Source organism: Nerophis ophidion, linkage group LG29 (genome assembly GCF_033978795.1).
Source record: "Nerophis ophidion isolate RoL-2023_Sa linkage group LG29, RoL_Noph_v1.0, whole genome shotgun sequence".
Taxonomy (NCBI): domain Eukaryota; kingdom Metazoa; phylum Chordata; class Actinopteri; order Syngnathiformes; family Syngnathidae; genus Nerophis; species Nerophis ophidion.
In genome coordinates this window covers 8,532,670-8,548,166 of record NC_084639.1, presented here as the reverse complement: position 1 = coordinate 8,548,166, position 15,497 = coordinate 8,532,670, and the positions used below count along the sequence as shown (strand labels likewise).

The 15,497-nt window shown below is 41.2% G+C and overlaps 1 protein-coding gene across 2 annotated transcripts in view; it reads left to right on the top strand.

Moving 5' to 3' along the window:
- The first annotated feature begins 1,501 nt into the window (after positions 1-1,501).
- The window catches only part of med12 (mediator complex subunit 12), a 74,790-nt gene continuing 60,794 nt past the window's right edge, over positions 1,502-15,497 (top strand). For both annotated transcript variants that reach the window (XM_061892123.1, XM_061892122.1), the window contains exons 1-3: positions 1,502-1,660; positions 11,420-11,524; positions 11,615-11,806. In XM_061892123.1, coding sequence (XP_061748107.1) covers positions 1,559-1,660; positions 11,420-11,524; positions 11,615-11,806 — 399 coding nt within the window. In that variant the 5' untranslated portion in view covers positions 1,502-1,558. The remainder of the gene's footprint in view (positions 1,661-11,419; positions 11,525-11,614; positions 11,807-15,497) is intronic.

Sequence of the window (15,497 nt, the reverse complement as noted above, 5' to 3'; positions counted from 1 at the left end):
ACATTTAATGCCTCTTTTCTATTTGCAGCCTTCTGAGGTAAATATCAACATTACATTTTTCCACTGGCTAATAATTCTTAAAATAAAATAACAATGCGATGGGTGGGGTTGGGGGTGTGGGGTAGGGTTAGGTGCATATTGTAGTGTCCTGGAGGAGTTAGTGCTGCAAGAGGTGGTGGGTATTTGTTCTGTTGTGTCTATGTTGTGTTACGGTGCAGATGTTCTCCCGAAATGTGTTTGTCATTCTTGTTTGGTGTGGGTTCACAGTGCGGCGCATATTTGTAACAGTGTTAAAGTTGTTTATACTGCCACCCTCAGTATGACCTGTATGGCTGTTGAGCAAGTATGCATGGCATTCACTTAAGTGTGTGTATAAGTCGCATATGTTATATGACTTGTCCGGCACGCTGTTTGTATTGAGGAAAAGCGGTCGTGACAACATATTGTAGACAACGCTAAAGGCAGTGCCTTTTAGGCATGCCCCCAATATTGTTGTCACGGTGGAAATCTGGAGAAATTCGGGAGAATGGTTGGAAAATCCGGAGCGTTGGCAAGTAGGAGTATTTGCGGCGAATGCAGTGTTGCGGCCGCTGTATAACACCGGCGGGCCAGCTCTAATGTTAATTTGATATTGCCTCAAGGGCCAAATTAAATTGTATGGCGGGCCAAATTTGGCCCGCGGGCCAGAGTTTGACACCCATGGCGTAGTGGGTAGAGCGGCCGGCCAGAAACCTGAGGGTTGCAGGTTAGCTTCCCACCTATTGACATCCAAAAAAATCGCTGCCGTTGTGTCAATGGGCAGGACACTTCACTCTTTGCCCCCGGTGCCACTCACACTGGTGAATAAATGACGCAAACTGGCCGCCACGCTTCTGTCAGTCTACCCCAGGGCAGCTGTGGCTACTGATGTAGCTTACCACCACCAGGTGTGAATGAATGATGGGTCCCACTTCTCTGTGAGCGCTTTGAGTGTTCAGAAAAGCACATCTAAGTTATTATTTGCACAGACAAAAAAAATTTTTTTTTAAAGAAATCTTTTCTTGCGGCCTCACCCAGACTTTACATCCAGTGGCCCCCAGGTAAATTGAGTTTGAGACCCCTGTCCTTAGTGTTTGATTTTTTTTAATTAATGTTTAGACAGAGATGAACAGAACAGAAAAACAGCAATAAACTTTTTTTTTAAAAAGAGAAATAAATTAAATCAAATCAAATAAAGCTAAAATAGAAATAACAATACTTATACATAGAAGAGAAAAAAACAAACATCCACCCGAAAAAGGAACACAAAAAAACCCAAAAACTAAACCTTGCTTAGACTGTCACTTATACAGTAATGACATAAAACATAAATATACTGTACGTAGACCTTCAGTATGTAAACCAACCAGAATACTGTTAAAAAAAATAAAAATCACTGTTGTACCTTTATTGATGGTTGGTCAAAAAAGGTCCCTGTTCTTTATCAACTAATCATTTTATTTTGAAGTGCCGGTATCGTACCGGAAGTGCTTATGGTGGTGCTGAGAGTAGCGGGCAGGTCTGGCTGTGATGCCGCTGGATGATGGCTGCCTTTGGAATACTCAGCTACGAACACCGGCCACTAAAGCGGCCCCGGCTCGGGCCTCCGGATGTTTATCCGCAAGACCCCAAACAGAAAGAGGTGAGACTCCCCTCCAACATGTGCACCTAAAAGTCAGTTTTAAGGGAAAGTTGCCGAGCGAAGAGGCTTCTCTCCGCTAGCTGGCGGCGGCTAGCCTGGTGTGAGCTAGCCGGGAGCAGCAGGCGAGCAGGGCCCGGCAATAACAACAATGAACAACACCTTTGACGGGACTTGTCACTCGAAATACTGCGATTGTTGAATAGACAGAAGACTTTGCTATTTTAGCAACGAAGGTGAAACACTTTGGAGTGACGTTGTTGTTATGCCAGCAAAAATGCGTTCGTCTGGGGAGGTGGGGGGGATTTAAAAAGTTCAGTGAGCTCCTTTTTTATTTCACTTATACACTATATATGTATATGTATGAACTTGAAGTGCCATCCCATTCCTAACCCATAGGGTTCAATATGACGTCAGTCCACCTTTTGTAGCTATTACAGCTTCGACTCTTCTGGGAAGGCTGTCCACAAGGTTGTGTAGTGTGTTTATAGGAACATTCCACCATTCTTCCAAAAGAGTATTGGTGAGGTCACGCACTGATGTTGTAACTCATCCCAAAGGTGTTCTATCGGGTTCAGGTAAGGACTCTGTGCAGGCCAGTCAAGTTAATCCACACCAGACTATGTCATCCATGTTTTCATGTACCTTGCTTTGTGCACTGGTTCACAGTCATGTTGGAAGAGGAAGGGGCCCTGTCACGCCAAATTTCTTCCCTCTACAAAAACCTTCCCCCCCCCCATTTATTTCCAGGGTCATGATTAATACAGATAATTTGTTAAAGCTATATTATAAAAATAAAATGCTATATTATAAAAATACAGACATTTTGTTAATGCTATATTATAAAAAAAATTTCAAAACTGAAAAAAACAATTTACAAACACAAGCTACGGGATGACGTAAGACATGGGTGTCAAACTCTGGCCCGCGGGCCAAATTTGGCCCGCAGTGTAATTTCATTTGGCCCTTGAGGCAATAATAAATTAACATTAGAGCTGGCCCGCCGGTATTATACAGTGGCAGTGCCGCTGTATCACCGCATTCAACGCTAATTCTCATACTTGCCAACCCTCCCGATTTTTCCAGGAGAATCCCGAATTTCAGTGCCCCCCCCCGAAAATCTCCCGGGGCAACCATTCTCCCGAATTTCCACCCGGACAACAATATTGGGGGCGTGCCTTAAAGGTACTGCTTTTAGCATCCTCCACAACCTGTCGTCACGTCCGCTTGTCCTCCATACAAACAGCGTGCCGGCCCAGTCACGTAATATATGCGGCTTCTACACACACACAAGTGAATGCGAGGCATTCTTGGTCAACAGCCATACAGGTCACACTGAGGGTGGCCGTATAAACAACTTTAACACTGTTACACCACACTGTGAACCCACACCAAACAAGAATGACATCCGGACGGTAACACAACATAAACACAACAGAACAAATGCCCAGAACCCCTTGCAGCACTAACTCTTCCGGGACGCTACAATATACACCCCCGCTACCAACAAAACTCGATTTTGCATGTCACTATAAAGTTATATAAGTCTTGCTTTTTCAATATTTAATGCAAAACTTGTTTGGGTCCTTATTAAAAGGTTAAGTTGTTCAACTGTGGCCCGCGGCTTTGTTCAGTTTAGAATTTTGGTCCACTCTGTATTTGAGTTTGACACCGCTGACGTAAGAGGAAACGTGACCCCGGAAGTAAATGTGTTATCCCATAGCTTGTGTGTGTAAATTGTTTTTTTAATTTTATTTTTTATAATATAGCGTTAACAAAACATCTGTATTTTTATAATATAGCGTTATATTTTTGTAATATAGCGTTAACAAAATGTCTGTATTAATCATGACCCCGGAAGTAAATGGGGGGGAAGGTTTTTGTAGGCGGGAAGAAATTTGTCGTTACAGCCCGCTCCAAACTGTTCCCGTAAGGTTGGGAGCGAAGAATTGTCCAAAATGTTTTGGTATCCTGGAGTAGGGCTGGGCGATATATCGATATAAACGATATATCGCGGGTTTGTCTCTTGTGCGATATAGAAAATGACTAGGGATGCACCGAAATGAAAATTTGTGGCCGAAGCTGAATAAAATTTAAACGCTTGGCAGAATACTGAATACCGAATAATGAATGCAGCTTTTCACAATTTTTTTATATTGCATAAATAGCCTAGATTACATTTTTAGACATGTTTTTTAAATAAAGTAATTTTTTATTGAATATTGACATTTTGTTTAATATTCCAGTAGCCTTTGCTTTTCCAAAAAAGCACAACGTTTTTCATTTATATTAGGCCTTCAAACAAAACATGCATTCCAAAAAAAAAAATAAAGTGCATTAAAGTGGATAAACCCACAACAAATGAATTATTGTCCTTTTGGCAAAAGTCTGCTTAGCTACAGTAGATAGACTAATAATGTAAACAGAAGGCTCAAGTAAATCTCAATTAAGTGTGTGCTTGTAACGTCATACACTTATATAGGTAGCCTACACAACAGGCTAATAATGTAAACAGCACACACACAATGTAAAGAACACACATCAGAGAAATACCGTCTGCTCGGTATCGTGTAACGGGGCTCAATGTGCTCCACTAGTCTCCGAAAGCCAATGTCCTCCACAACACTAAACGGTTGATCATCCAAAGCCATAAACTCCATTACCTTCTTTGTAATTCCGTTTGCTTTGGCACTGTCAGTCGCAAACTTTTTCGTCCTCTCAAAGACGTCGGCCACGAGGCACTTCCTCCGGACAGTTTGGCTGAACATTCGTTGCAAACTGCAATACTTTTGTCACTTTCCGACACTTTAAAATATCTCCACACTGCTGACATTTTTCCGAAGGCGCCGGGTTACAACGTCACCGCGTCACTGCATGTTGGTTGATTGCGTCACCGCGTCCAAAAATTGCGTCATCGCGTCACACGCCACTATTCGGCCTTGCATTTAACTTATTCCACCGAAGGCCGAATGTGGCTTTTTTTGCCATATTCGGCCGAATATATTCGGTTACCGATTATTCGATGCTTCCCTAAAAATGACTATATCGTAATATTCGAGTATACGTTCTCACGCAGTTGCTTTTAGCTGCCGGCATTACACTACAAGCGTTTCTCACTCCTTCTCGTCTCACCTTCTCACAGAGACGTAAAACAAGCCTGCCTTCTTACATACGTCACATACTGTCGTGCGTCAGTTCAGTTGTTTAAACATGCAAAGCCGGATCCTTTTTTTTTTATTTCACTTATACCAGTGGTTCTAAACCTTGTTGGAGGTACCGAACATATGCGCATTCATCGAACCCTTCTTAGTGAAAAATAAAATGTGTTTTTTTCAAATTCAAGACAAAGTTATGTGTTTTGGTAACACTTTAGTATGGAGAACATATTCTAAGTAACAAAGACTTAACTTAGAAGGTTTTTCGACACTAAGGGAACATATTCTAAGTAACAAAGACTTAATTTAGAGTTATTTGGTTAAGGTTAGGGTTAAAGGGTTAGGGTTATAATGAAGCTATGCCGAATAAGGCATTAATAAGTACGTTATGATGACTAGTTAAGAGCCAATATGTTACTAATTTGCATGTTAATAAGCCACTAATTAATGGTGAATATATTCCCCATACTAAAGTGTTACCATGTTTTTTTACTGGTGCACAAAATGAACCGTGCATGAACATCACCTTGTTCAAACAACAAAACCAGCACAGTGCATAAACTCACAACAAATTACACACCTGCAAATCAGTGTTACTTCTGCTGTTGCCGTATCCGTAATACGCCGATAGGGAGAAGTTTTTATTGAGACGATGAGTCGGGTGTGTTTTGACCTCTGCCGAACTCCTGAGGCCGAATCACCGAACCCCTAGGGTTCGATCGAACCCAGGTTAAGAACCACTGACTTATATGCTATATATGTATACGTATGAACTAGGAGTGCCATCCCATTCCTAACCCATAGGGTTCAATATGATGTCGGTCTTTCCTTTTGCAGCTATTACAGCTTCAACTCTTCTGGGAAGGCTGTCCACAAGGTTGCGGAGTGTGTTTATAGGAATATTCCACCATTCTTCCAAAAGGGTATTGGTGAGGTCACACACTGATGTTCTAATTCATCCCAAAGGTGTTCTATCGGGTTCAGGTCAGGACTCTGTGCAGGCCAGTCAAGTTCATCCACACCAGACTGTGTCATCCATGTCTTTATGGACCTTGCTTTGTGCACAGGTGCACAGTCATGTTGGAAGAGGAAGGGGTTCGCTCAAAACTGTTCCTGCAAGGTTGGGAGCATGGAATTGTTCAAAATGTTTTGGTATCCTGGAGCATTCAAAGTTCCTTTCACTGGAACTAAAGGCCCAAGCCCAATTCCCAAAAAACAACCCAACACCATAATAATAGATTTTATATTTAAAAAAGCACTTTACATTGAGCAAACAACCTGAAATTGCCACAGTGTAAAAAATAGTAATAATAATAATAATAAAAATATAATAAAAATAAATAAAATATAAAACTAGAAACAGCCCAATAGCTAGAACTAGCATGCATGTCTATAACAAGGCTTTTTTAAAAAGATGGGTTTTTAAGCCTTTTTTAAAAACATCCACAGTCTGAGGTGCCCTCAGGTGGTCAGGAAGAGCGTTCCACTGACTGGGAACAGCGGAGCAGAAAGCCCGGTCTCCCATTGTTCGTAGCTTTGTCCGTGGAGGTTGAAGGACGTTAGCCTGTTTGGAGCGGAGGTGTCGTGTGAATGATTTGAGGGTGAGCAGTTATTTGAGGTAGAGGGGGGCATTTCCATGGAGGCATTGGTGAGTTAGTACGGAGATTTTGAATTCAAGCCTGAGTGGAACAGGAAGCCAGTGAAGGGATTTGAGAGTTGGTGTGATGTGGTCATGTTTCCGCACTGTAATAATTCCTCCTCCACACACTTCGGCACAATGCAGTCCGAAATGTACCGTTCTCCTGGCAACCTCCAAACCCAGACCCGTCCTTCAGATTGCCAGATGGAAAAGTGTGATTCATCACTAGAGAACGCGTCTCCACTGCTCTACAGTCCAATGGCGACATGCTTTACACCACTGCATCCGACGCTTTGCATTGGACTTGGGGATGTATGGCTTAGATGTAGCCGCTCGGCCATGGAAACCCATTCCATGAAGCTCTCTGCGTACTGTACATGGGCTAATTGGAAGGTCACATGAAGTTTGGAGCTCTGTAGCAACTGACTGTGCAGAAAGTCTTTGCACAATGCGCTTCAGCATCCGCTGACCCCTCTCTGTCAGTTTACGTGGCCTACCACTTGGTGGCTGAGTTGCTGTTGTTCCCAAACTCTTCCATTTTCTTATAATAAAGCCCACAGTTGACTTTGGAATATTTAGGAGCGAGGACATTTCACGACTGGATTTGTTGCACAGGTGGCATCCTATGACGCTGGAAATCACTGAGAGCGGCCCATTCTTTCACAAATATTTGTAGAAACAGTCACCATGCCTAAATGCTTGATTGTATACACCTGTGACTACGCAAAGTGATTAGGACGCCTGATTCTGATCATTGGGATGGGTGGCCAAATACTTTTGGCAATACAGTGTATATCCAGTGTACATGCTAATGGAAACTGGATTGAATGCTGATCTATTCTCTGCAGTTTGTCCTAAATGATAACTCTGTTGCTAAGTTTTGAGTGGCATCAATCTAAAAAGGAAACCATAGTGTTGAACAAAAGAAGTACAATATCATATGCTAAGTTTTATAGAGGCTTTATTATGCAAAACCCACTCGTTTTACCTGTTGTGTATTTGGGATCTGCATAATTCTTGAACATTTGAGGTCAAACCGTGGAGGCCTTCCCAAAATGTTTTTGAAACAATCCTGCCTTCCATGAAGGGGTGATATTATAATTTATTTTCTATATTTATATGAGATTTAGCACGTCCGAGTTCATGCTTCTCGCCCGGAAAAGGGTGGAGGGCCATCTCCGGGTCGGGGAGGCGACCTTGCTCCAAGTGGAGGAGTTCAAGTACCTCGGAGTCTTGTTCACGGGTGAGGGAAGAGTGGATCGTGGAATGTGGACGCTGTATCGATCTGTTGTGGTGAAGAAGGAGCTGAGCCGGAAGGCAAAGCTCTCAATTTACCGGCCGATCTACGTTCCCATCCTCACCTATGGTCATGAGCTTTGGGTTATGACTGAAAGGACAAGATCACGGGTACAAGCGGGCCGAAACGAGTTTCCTCCGCCGGGTGGCGGGTCTCTCCCTTAGAGATAGGGTGAGAAGCTCTGTCATCCGGGGTGAGCTCAAAGTAAAACCGCTGCTTCTCCACATCGAGAGGAGCCAGATGAGGTGGTTCGGGCATCTGGTCAGGATGCCACCCGAACGCCTCCCGACCGGTAAGAGGCCACGGGAAGACCTAGAGCACGTTGGGAAGACTATGTCTCCCGGTAGGCCTGGGAACATCTCAGGATCCACCTGGAGGAGCGGGACGAAGTGGGTGGGGAGAGGGAAGTCTGGGCTTCCTGCTTAGGTTGCTGTCCCCGCTACCCAACCTCGGATAAGCGGAAGAAGATAGATGGATATTCAAAACACCTACTCGTGGTTTACATAACATGTAATTGTGTTGTTTTTTTTGTGTGAAATATTTGCATCGATTATGTTTTACATACCATCTTCAAGCTACTTTTTGGCCCTCCAATAGGTAGTTTTCAGAAAGGCTGTTTTTACAGTAGATGCAAATGAACCCCTCCTCACCATGCCCCTTCACGCTGAGTAAACCTTAGTCCCTGACCCGGCAGCCATGTTTTGTAATTTTTTTTAGGTTTTATTTTGCACTGTCGGACCTTACAGACATTGGTGTTTTTAAGTGACTTTCACCACAACACAACAGCTCAGATTATATAGCGTGACCAGCGGGGCTCACCCGTGGTTTGTTGTCGGCACGACAAGGAGACTATGCGGGCGGAGGAGGGAAAGGAAGGAAGCCCAGCTGCCAGTCTGGTACTCTACGCTCAGGTTAAACCTCTACAGCAGGGGTCGGGAACCTTTTTGGCTGAGAGAGCCATGAAAGCCAAATATTTTAAAATGTATTTCGGTGAGAGCCATATAATATTTTTTAACACTAATTACAACTAAATGGGTGCATTTTTAAGTAAGACCAACATTTTTAGAATATAATACGTTTCTTATTATTTTTGATAACATTGTTATTCTGAAGCCAACCAGTAATAAATGAAATATTTCTTACCATTAATGCGACTTCTAGAACAGGTGCGGTAGAAAACTGATGGATGGATTAAAATGCATGAGAATGTTTTATGTTTTGAACGTTATTTTTAACACTGTGATTACCAGCGTAATTATTCATTACTTATCGTGTTAAGCAATGTCAGCTAAGATTTATCTGAGAGCCTTTGCAGTCATCAAAAGAGCCACATCTGGCTCTAGAGCCCTAGGTTCTCTACCTCTGCTCTACAGAGTATGTATCTCTCCAATGCTAGATCCTGGACATATACAGTGGGGCAAAAAGTATTTAGTCAGCCACCGATTGTGCAAGTTCTTCCACTTAAAATGATGACAGAGGTCTGTAATTTTCATCATAGGTACACTTCAACTGTGAGAGACAATGTGAAAAAAAATCGAGGAATTCACATTGTAGGAATTTTAAATAATTTATTTGTAAATTATGGTGGAACATAAGTATTTGGTCAACCATTCAAAGCTCTCACTGATGGAAGGAGGTTTTGGCTCAAAATCTCACGATACATGGCCCCATTCATTCTTTCCTTAACACGGATCAATCGTCCTGTCCCCTTAGCAGAAAAACAGCCCCAAAGCATGATGTTTCCACCCCCATGCTTCACAGTAGCTATGGTGTTCTTGGGATGCAACTCAGTATTCGTCTTTCTCCAAATACGACAAGTTGAGTTTATACCAAAATGGATACATGGATGATACAGCAGAGGATTGGGAGAATGTCATGTGGTCAGATGAAACCAAAATAGAACTTGTGAACGGCTCTGCGTACCAGAAACGCTCGAGACGTAGGTAGCGCTTTGCTTTGCAGTACGCAGACTTTATTACCTCTACCAAAATAACTATGTTTTTGCTAGGGTTTGTCTGTTTGTTAGCACTAATAACTCAATAAGTTATGGATGGATTTTGATTAAATGTTTAGGAAATGGAAAATTTTTTTGGCACTGCTCTCTAAAATCTAAACAATGGAATCGATCAACTTTCCTATCAACAAAATTGACAAGATCTCAGGTTTGGGGGAACCTGTCAGTCCTTACGGAACGCTGGTTGCTGGACACTCGACGGACTCTTGGGAGAAGAAAGTCGCGTGCCTGGTTACCCTTTCAGTCGAGGACGTTGAAGAAATCTACCTATTCAGAATCGTGATAACAGGACATCTGCTGATTGGAGTAGGCATTGCTCTGATGAATCGACAAATTTGAAAAATGCTGGCAGCTATTCAAAGTATCTTAAAGCTGCCACAAATGATTGGAGGATATGAGCAGAACGGTGGGCACTCAGACTTTTGTGAATTTAGACTATATTGCAAATGTAAAATCATCTTGGATACGCCTGCTGCTTTAATGGTTAAATATGATGAATTTGTGGACCAGAAAGAGACAATTAGGAGTGAAAGTTTACATTTATTTTGCCCGCTCAAACACAAACATTTTAATCTGGATTGTTTTCCCTGGCTGCAAGCAACATGGCAAGGTTGCTGCTTCGAGACTCTCCCGGAGGACAGTGCACGAAGACGCAACAAACTCCTTCCCTGTCTCTCATGGACACACACCTGTTGTTGACTTTTGTTGGACTGACTAGCTGTGTTATCCCGTTTGCAAGAGCACCAGTCGCGAAACAGAGACACACTGCAGGCTTACACACACATCTAAATAAATAATAAATACACGCCACACACACATACTACCCCCATCCCACGCCTTTGATGCTTCACCCCACGTGGTATAATAGAACATAGAGCAGCGCCCTTAGTGGCTGGCAGCTTCGAGTCGGATGCCCGACACCCAACCCATCGTTGCAAGTCTTGAGTTGTGTGTCATAATATGTATATGATAGATAGATAGATAGTACTTTGATTCCTTCAGGAGAGTTCCCGGAGGAAAATTTTAATTCCAGTAGCAGTGTACAGAATTGAGATCGAATTTAAAAAGTAAATAATGGGTGTTTAAATGGAAATACAATAGAAAATATGACAATAAGTATAAAAATATGACAGTAAAAAGTATGTGCTTTGCTATGGAGTTTTGTTTCCCACTTCAGACTGGGTCCGGTCTGAGATTGACTTTATTTTTAATCATCATCCCCATTCATCTACCTTTTTCCACACCTTGTCGGCCTCGCGCTGCACAGAGGATTATGTGAGATGTAGTTTATTTTCAGACCGGCCAAAGCAAAACTGCCGCAAAAAAACTACACTTACCAAATTTTAGTTTGACACCGTCACATGTCGTGGAATTATTGTCAGGACTTTGAAACTGCAGTACCACGGTATCTACAATACTGTTAAATCCCTAGTAAAAAACAACACAACCTTTTGACCAAAGAACCACCATTGCAAGTTATGTCAACCACAAGGTTGTGTGTAAAAATGTTAAATCATAATAAGACCCCTTTAAAAGGCTGCCATCTTAGCAGAAATCATGGGATTTTTCCACAAAAGTACCAAATGTTGCATGGTTTTGTTATATTTATATATATATATATGTGTGTGTGTGTGTGTGTGTGTGTGTGCTTTCCCAGGATGAACTGACTGCGTTGAATGTCAAGCAAGGATTCAACAACCAGCCAGCAGTGTCCGGCGATGAACACGGCAGTGCCAAAAATGTCAACTTCAACCGAAACAATGTGACTTGACTTGACTGAACAGTCTCCTTCTCTTAATTCCACCCAATTTACCTATTCCTACTTGTCAACCTATCTTTTTTTCCTCCTTAGATCAGTTCCAACTTCAGCAGCATCATTGCCGCAAAGCTGCGCTACAACACCTTTGCGGATACGGGGAAGCGTAAACCGCAAGTCAACCAGAAGGATAATTTCTGGCTTGTCACGGCGAGGTCGCAGAGCTCTGTCAATAACTGGTTCACAGATTTAGCAGGGACTAAACCTCTCACGCAGCTGGCAAAGAAGGTAGGAAGGTCTCTGGGATTCTCATCAATTGACTGATTTACAATTGGTTTAGCACTGTTGCATAATCACAGTTAATTGGTTTGTTTTCCCGTTACATCACTTATTTTAAATCCTATTTGGTGGTTACAGTACGGACAGGAGTATGTTTCAAAATATGGCTGTAAACTGCATCATGATTTAAGTGTTTTATATTGGTCGATATAGCTATAATCGTTGATATTTTATGACCTATTTAAACTAAAGACCACGAGAGAAAAATATGAGATGTGAACATTTTTATTTAAAGTATAACCTTCCTGTGATTATAATCAAGAGAGAAAGGAAAGGAAATGTCAACACAGTCATGGAAAACAATCAATGAAAACCAAATTCTAAAAATCACATAGAAGACGTAACAATAAACTCTTAACATTAACAAAGAATGCGTAAGAAATGCCTAATAATATAAAATAGTAATAAAATGGTGTGAAAATGTGAACATAGAGGAGCCTGAGAAAAACTATTTTCTGCAGATTTAGTGCCAGGGAGGTATAGCTGTGCTCTAAAGGGTGACATGGTGTGGTATTACCGGTCTTGGTGGGGATGAGCACCTTGCATCATTTACAGACCACATTGGTCTGACTCGCAGTGTGTTTTAAAAAATACATGAAAAAACTGCCATACAGTCCAGGTGACTTTTCCTATTTTGTCCAGAATTTATTTCTCTGCAGCACTCATTTTGAGTTTATGTTCTTAAGCATTCCATGCAAAGAATCAACTGCGAGACAACATGTTGGCGCAACCAAACTCGATACTTGATTGGCTGTTAGCGTGTCACTCCCACCGATCAGTGATCACTTCCTGCGTTTCACGGTTACCAGATAGCGAGTGCATTTCTTCATGCCACCAACCTTGCTTTGCAACTTCAGATTTCTTCCGACGACGAAGAAAAAAAATCTCAAATGTTTTACGGAACGCATTTGTTATCGCAATCGGTCCATCGCGATATATATTGATATTGTTTTATCGGTCATCCCGACATTGACAGATAAAGTACTGGCTTTAAACAACTACATGGACTACCAAGTAGTGCTGTGTGGTATGTACAAGGGATGTAACAATATGGACACTTCACATCACGGTTATCATGACCAAAATGATCACGTTTATCATTGTGGCGGTATTTTTAAAACATTTCTTTAAATAACTAAAATACATAGACAGTATTTTGCGTGTTTTGTGTTTCTTATAAGTGTTTTAGTCTTATTATTGCATCTGTTTTAATGGTTAAGCCTTTGTTGTTCTAAATATTGGCTTGTACTGTAGCACACAGCAAATAAAATGTTTTATCATTAGTTATTATTTCTGGCGGCGTTGTTGCATCCTACTCTGTTCAGCGGTCCTTGAAAACACCTCCGTCTCGTTTTCCTCCGAGTATATCTGCACAGCTTGTAGGTTCAATGTGCACAGTTGAATATCTTAGTTGCTCAGAAATGAATGTGTTTATATAAGTTTAAATTGGGGTATGTTCTTTCTTAAAGGGGAAATGTTTTTTTTTGTTTTCACGTTAGCATTTAAGCTTGTGACTTAGCGCCAGTCAATTCATAAATAATCAAGTTTTTTCGATTATTGTAATTTAAAATGGCAATGCTAATCGGGAGTTTACCGCGGCTGTCATTAATACCGTTTATCAGTACATCTTTTTTATGGACAAATATATGTTACTGGATAAACGATATATATCACAACATAGTATTTATTCGTAAAATTATGTTTATATACTGTATATATATGTATATATATATATATTTATATATATATATATATATATATATATATATATATATATATATATATATATATATATATATAAGGGCTGGGCGATATGGCCTTTTTTAATATCTCGATATTTTTAGGCCATATCGCGATGCACGATATATATCTCGATATTTTGCCTTAGCCTTGAGTTAACACTTGATACATATAATCTCAGCAGTATGATGATTGTATGTGTCTCGATTAAAACATTCTTGTTCATACCGCATTAATATATATGCTCATTCTAAACTTTCATGCAGAGACGATTCACAACTAAGTCAATTTACCAAAACCTTATTTATTAAACAGTTATCAAGCAGTGGCACAAACATTCATGTCATTCCAAAACAGAAAGTGCAAGATTGTCAGAGACATTTTTAAAAAAGCTATTAGTGCACTTGTGTGCATGTCACAAAGATGACATATCAAAACAACACTAAATTAAAGTGTACTTTTTGTATTGAACGGCCACTACAATAGTTTAAAACAAATAAAGTGCACTTTTGTGCATGATGTCACACAAGATATTTCAATAAGTGTCACATAAAAATGAGTTGCATATCAAATAGTATATGTCCTACAGTGCTGATGTGGAAATATTTGCTTCGGCATTTTGTGGGTGTGGCACTGAACGGAGATGTTGACATGCACAGTTTGAAGCACTCTTCATTTTCGAGCGAGTGACTTTTCAAATGATGCTACAAATTAACAGTGCTGCTACTTTTTGTAGCAACGCTTCTGTCACATAAATGTTGAACATATTCCCGCTTGAAGCCAAACCACAGCCAGACGATGCACCCTGTGCTGTTTTTCTTGGGAATTAATTGTTCCTTCATTTGTTACCCGATTCGCACCTTCTCTCTCGTATTACCATTCGCAACACACCGTTAGCATCACAGCTAATGTTGCCCATGTCGCTACCTCTCTACTCGGAAGAAGGTGCGCTTGTTTTAAGTCTCTATGAGTAGGAGAGACAAGAAAGAGGGAGAAAGGCATGCAGTTTAATGCCCGCAGCTAAAAGCAACTGCGTGAGAACGTATACTCGAATATCACGATATAGTCCTTTTCTATATTGCCCAGAGACAAATCCGCGATATATCGAGTATATATATATATATATATATATATATATATATATATATATATATATATATATATATTAGGGTTGTAACGGTACGTGTATTTGTATTGAACCGTTTCGGTATGGGGGTTTCGGTTCGGTACGAGGGTGTATCGAATGAGTTTGTATTCTGAAGTCTTAACAAGCTGCTCTGCTTTCTGCCTCTGTCTGAGCAGTGAGCACCCAGCATTGTCCCGCCCACCCAACCATCTGATTGGTTACATACAAGGCCAATCAGCAGTGCGTATTCAGAGCGATGTAACAGCCAATCAGCAGTGCGTATTCAGAGCGCATGTTTTCAATGCTTCATTGTCGAGCAGACGTGTTTAGCAGCGGACATCGTACACTCCCCCTAATTATAAAAAACACTTTCCAGTCACAACTACTACAAACATCACTATGAGCCCGTTGACATTTTAGAAACTTAAACTGCAGTTCAGCTCGCTCATAGTTCTGGCTTGAGGTGATGTCAAGGCTAATTAGCTTTTAGCGTTACGTTAGCTCATTTTGCTGTGTGTGCGTGCGTGCGTGCGTGCGTGTGTGCGTGTGTGTGTGTGCGTGCGTGCGTGCGTGCGTGCGTGTGTGCGTGTGTTAGAGGCAGCAAAGCCCTGTCCGTCTTATTTCACATGAACTAACATGAACTCCATAGATTTCAGGGATGAATAGTCGCTCCTATTGCTATTGTACTGTTTTTCATCTGTAGTTACATTAATCATACGTAATGTACGAGCATAGTTTTGAATGGCAGGGTGCCTGCTATCACATGTTGACAAA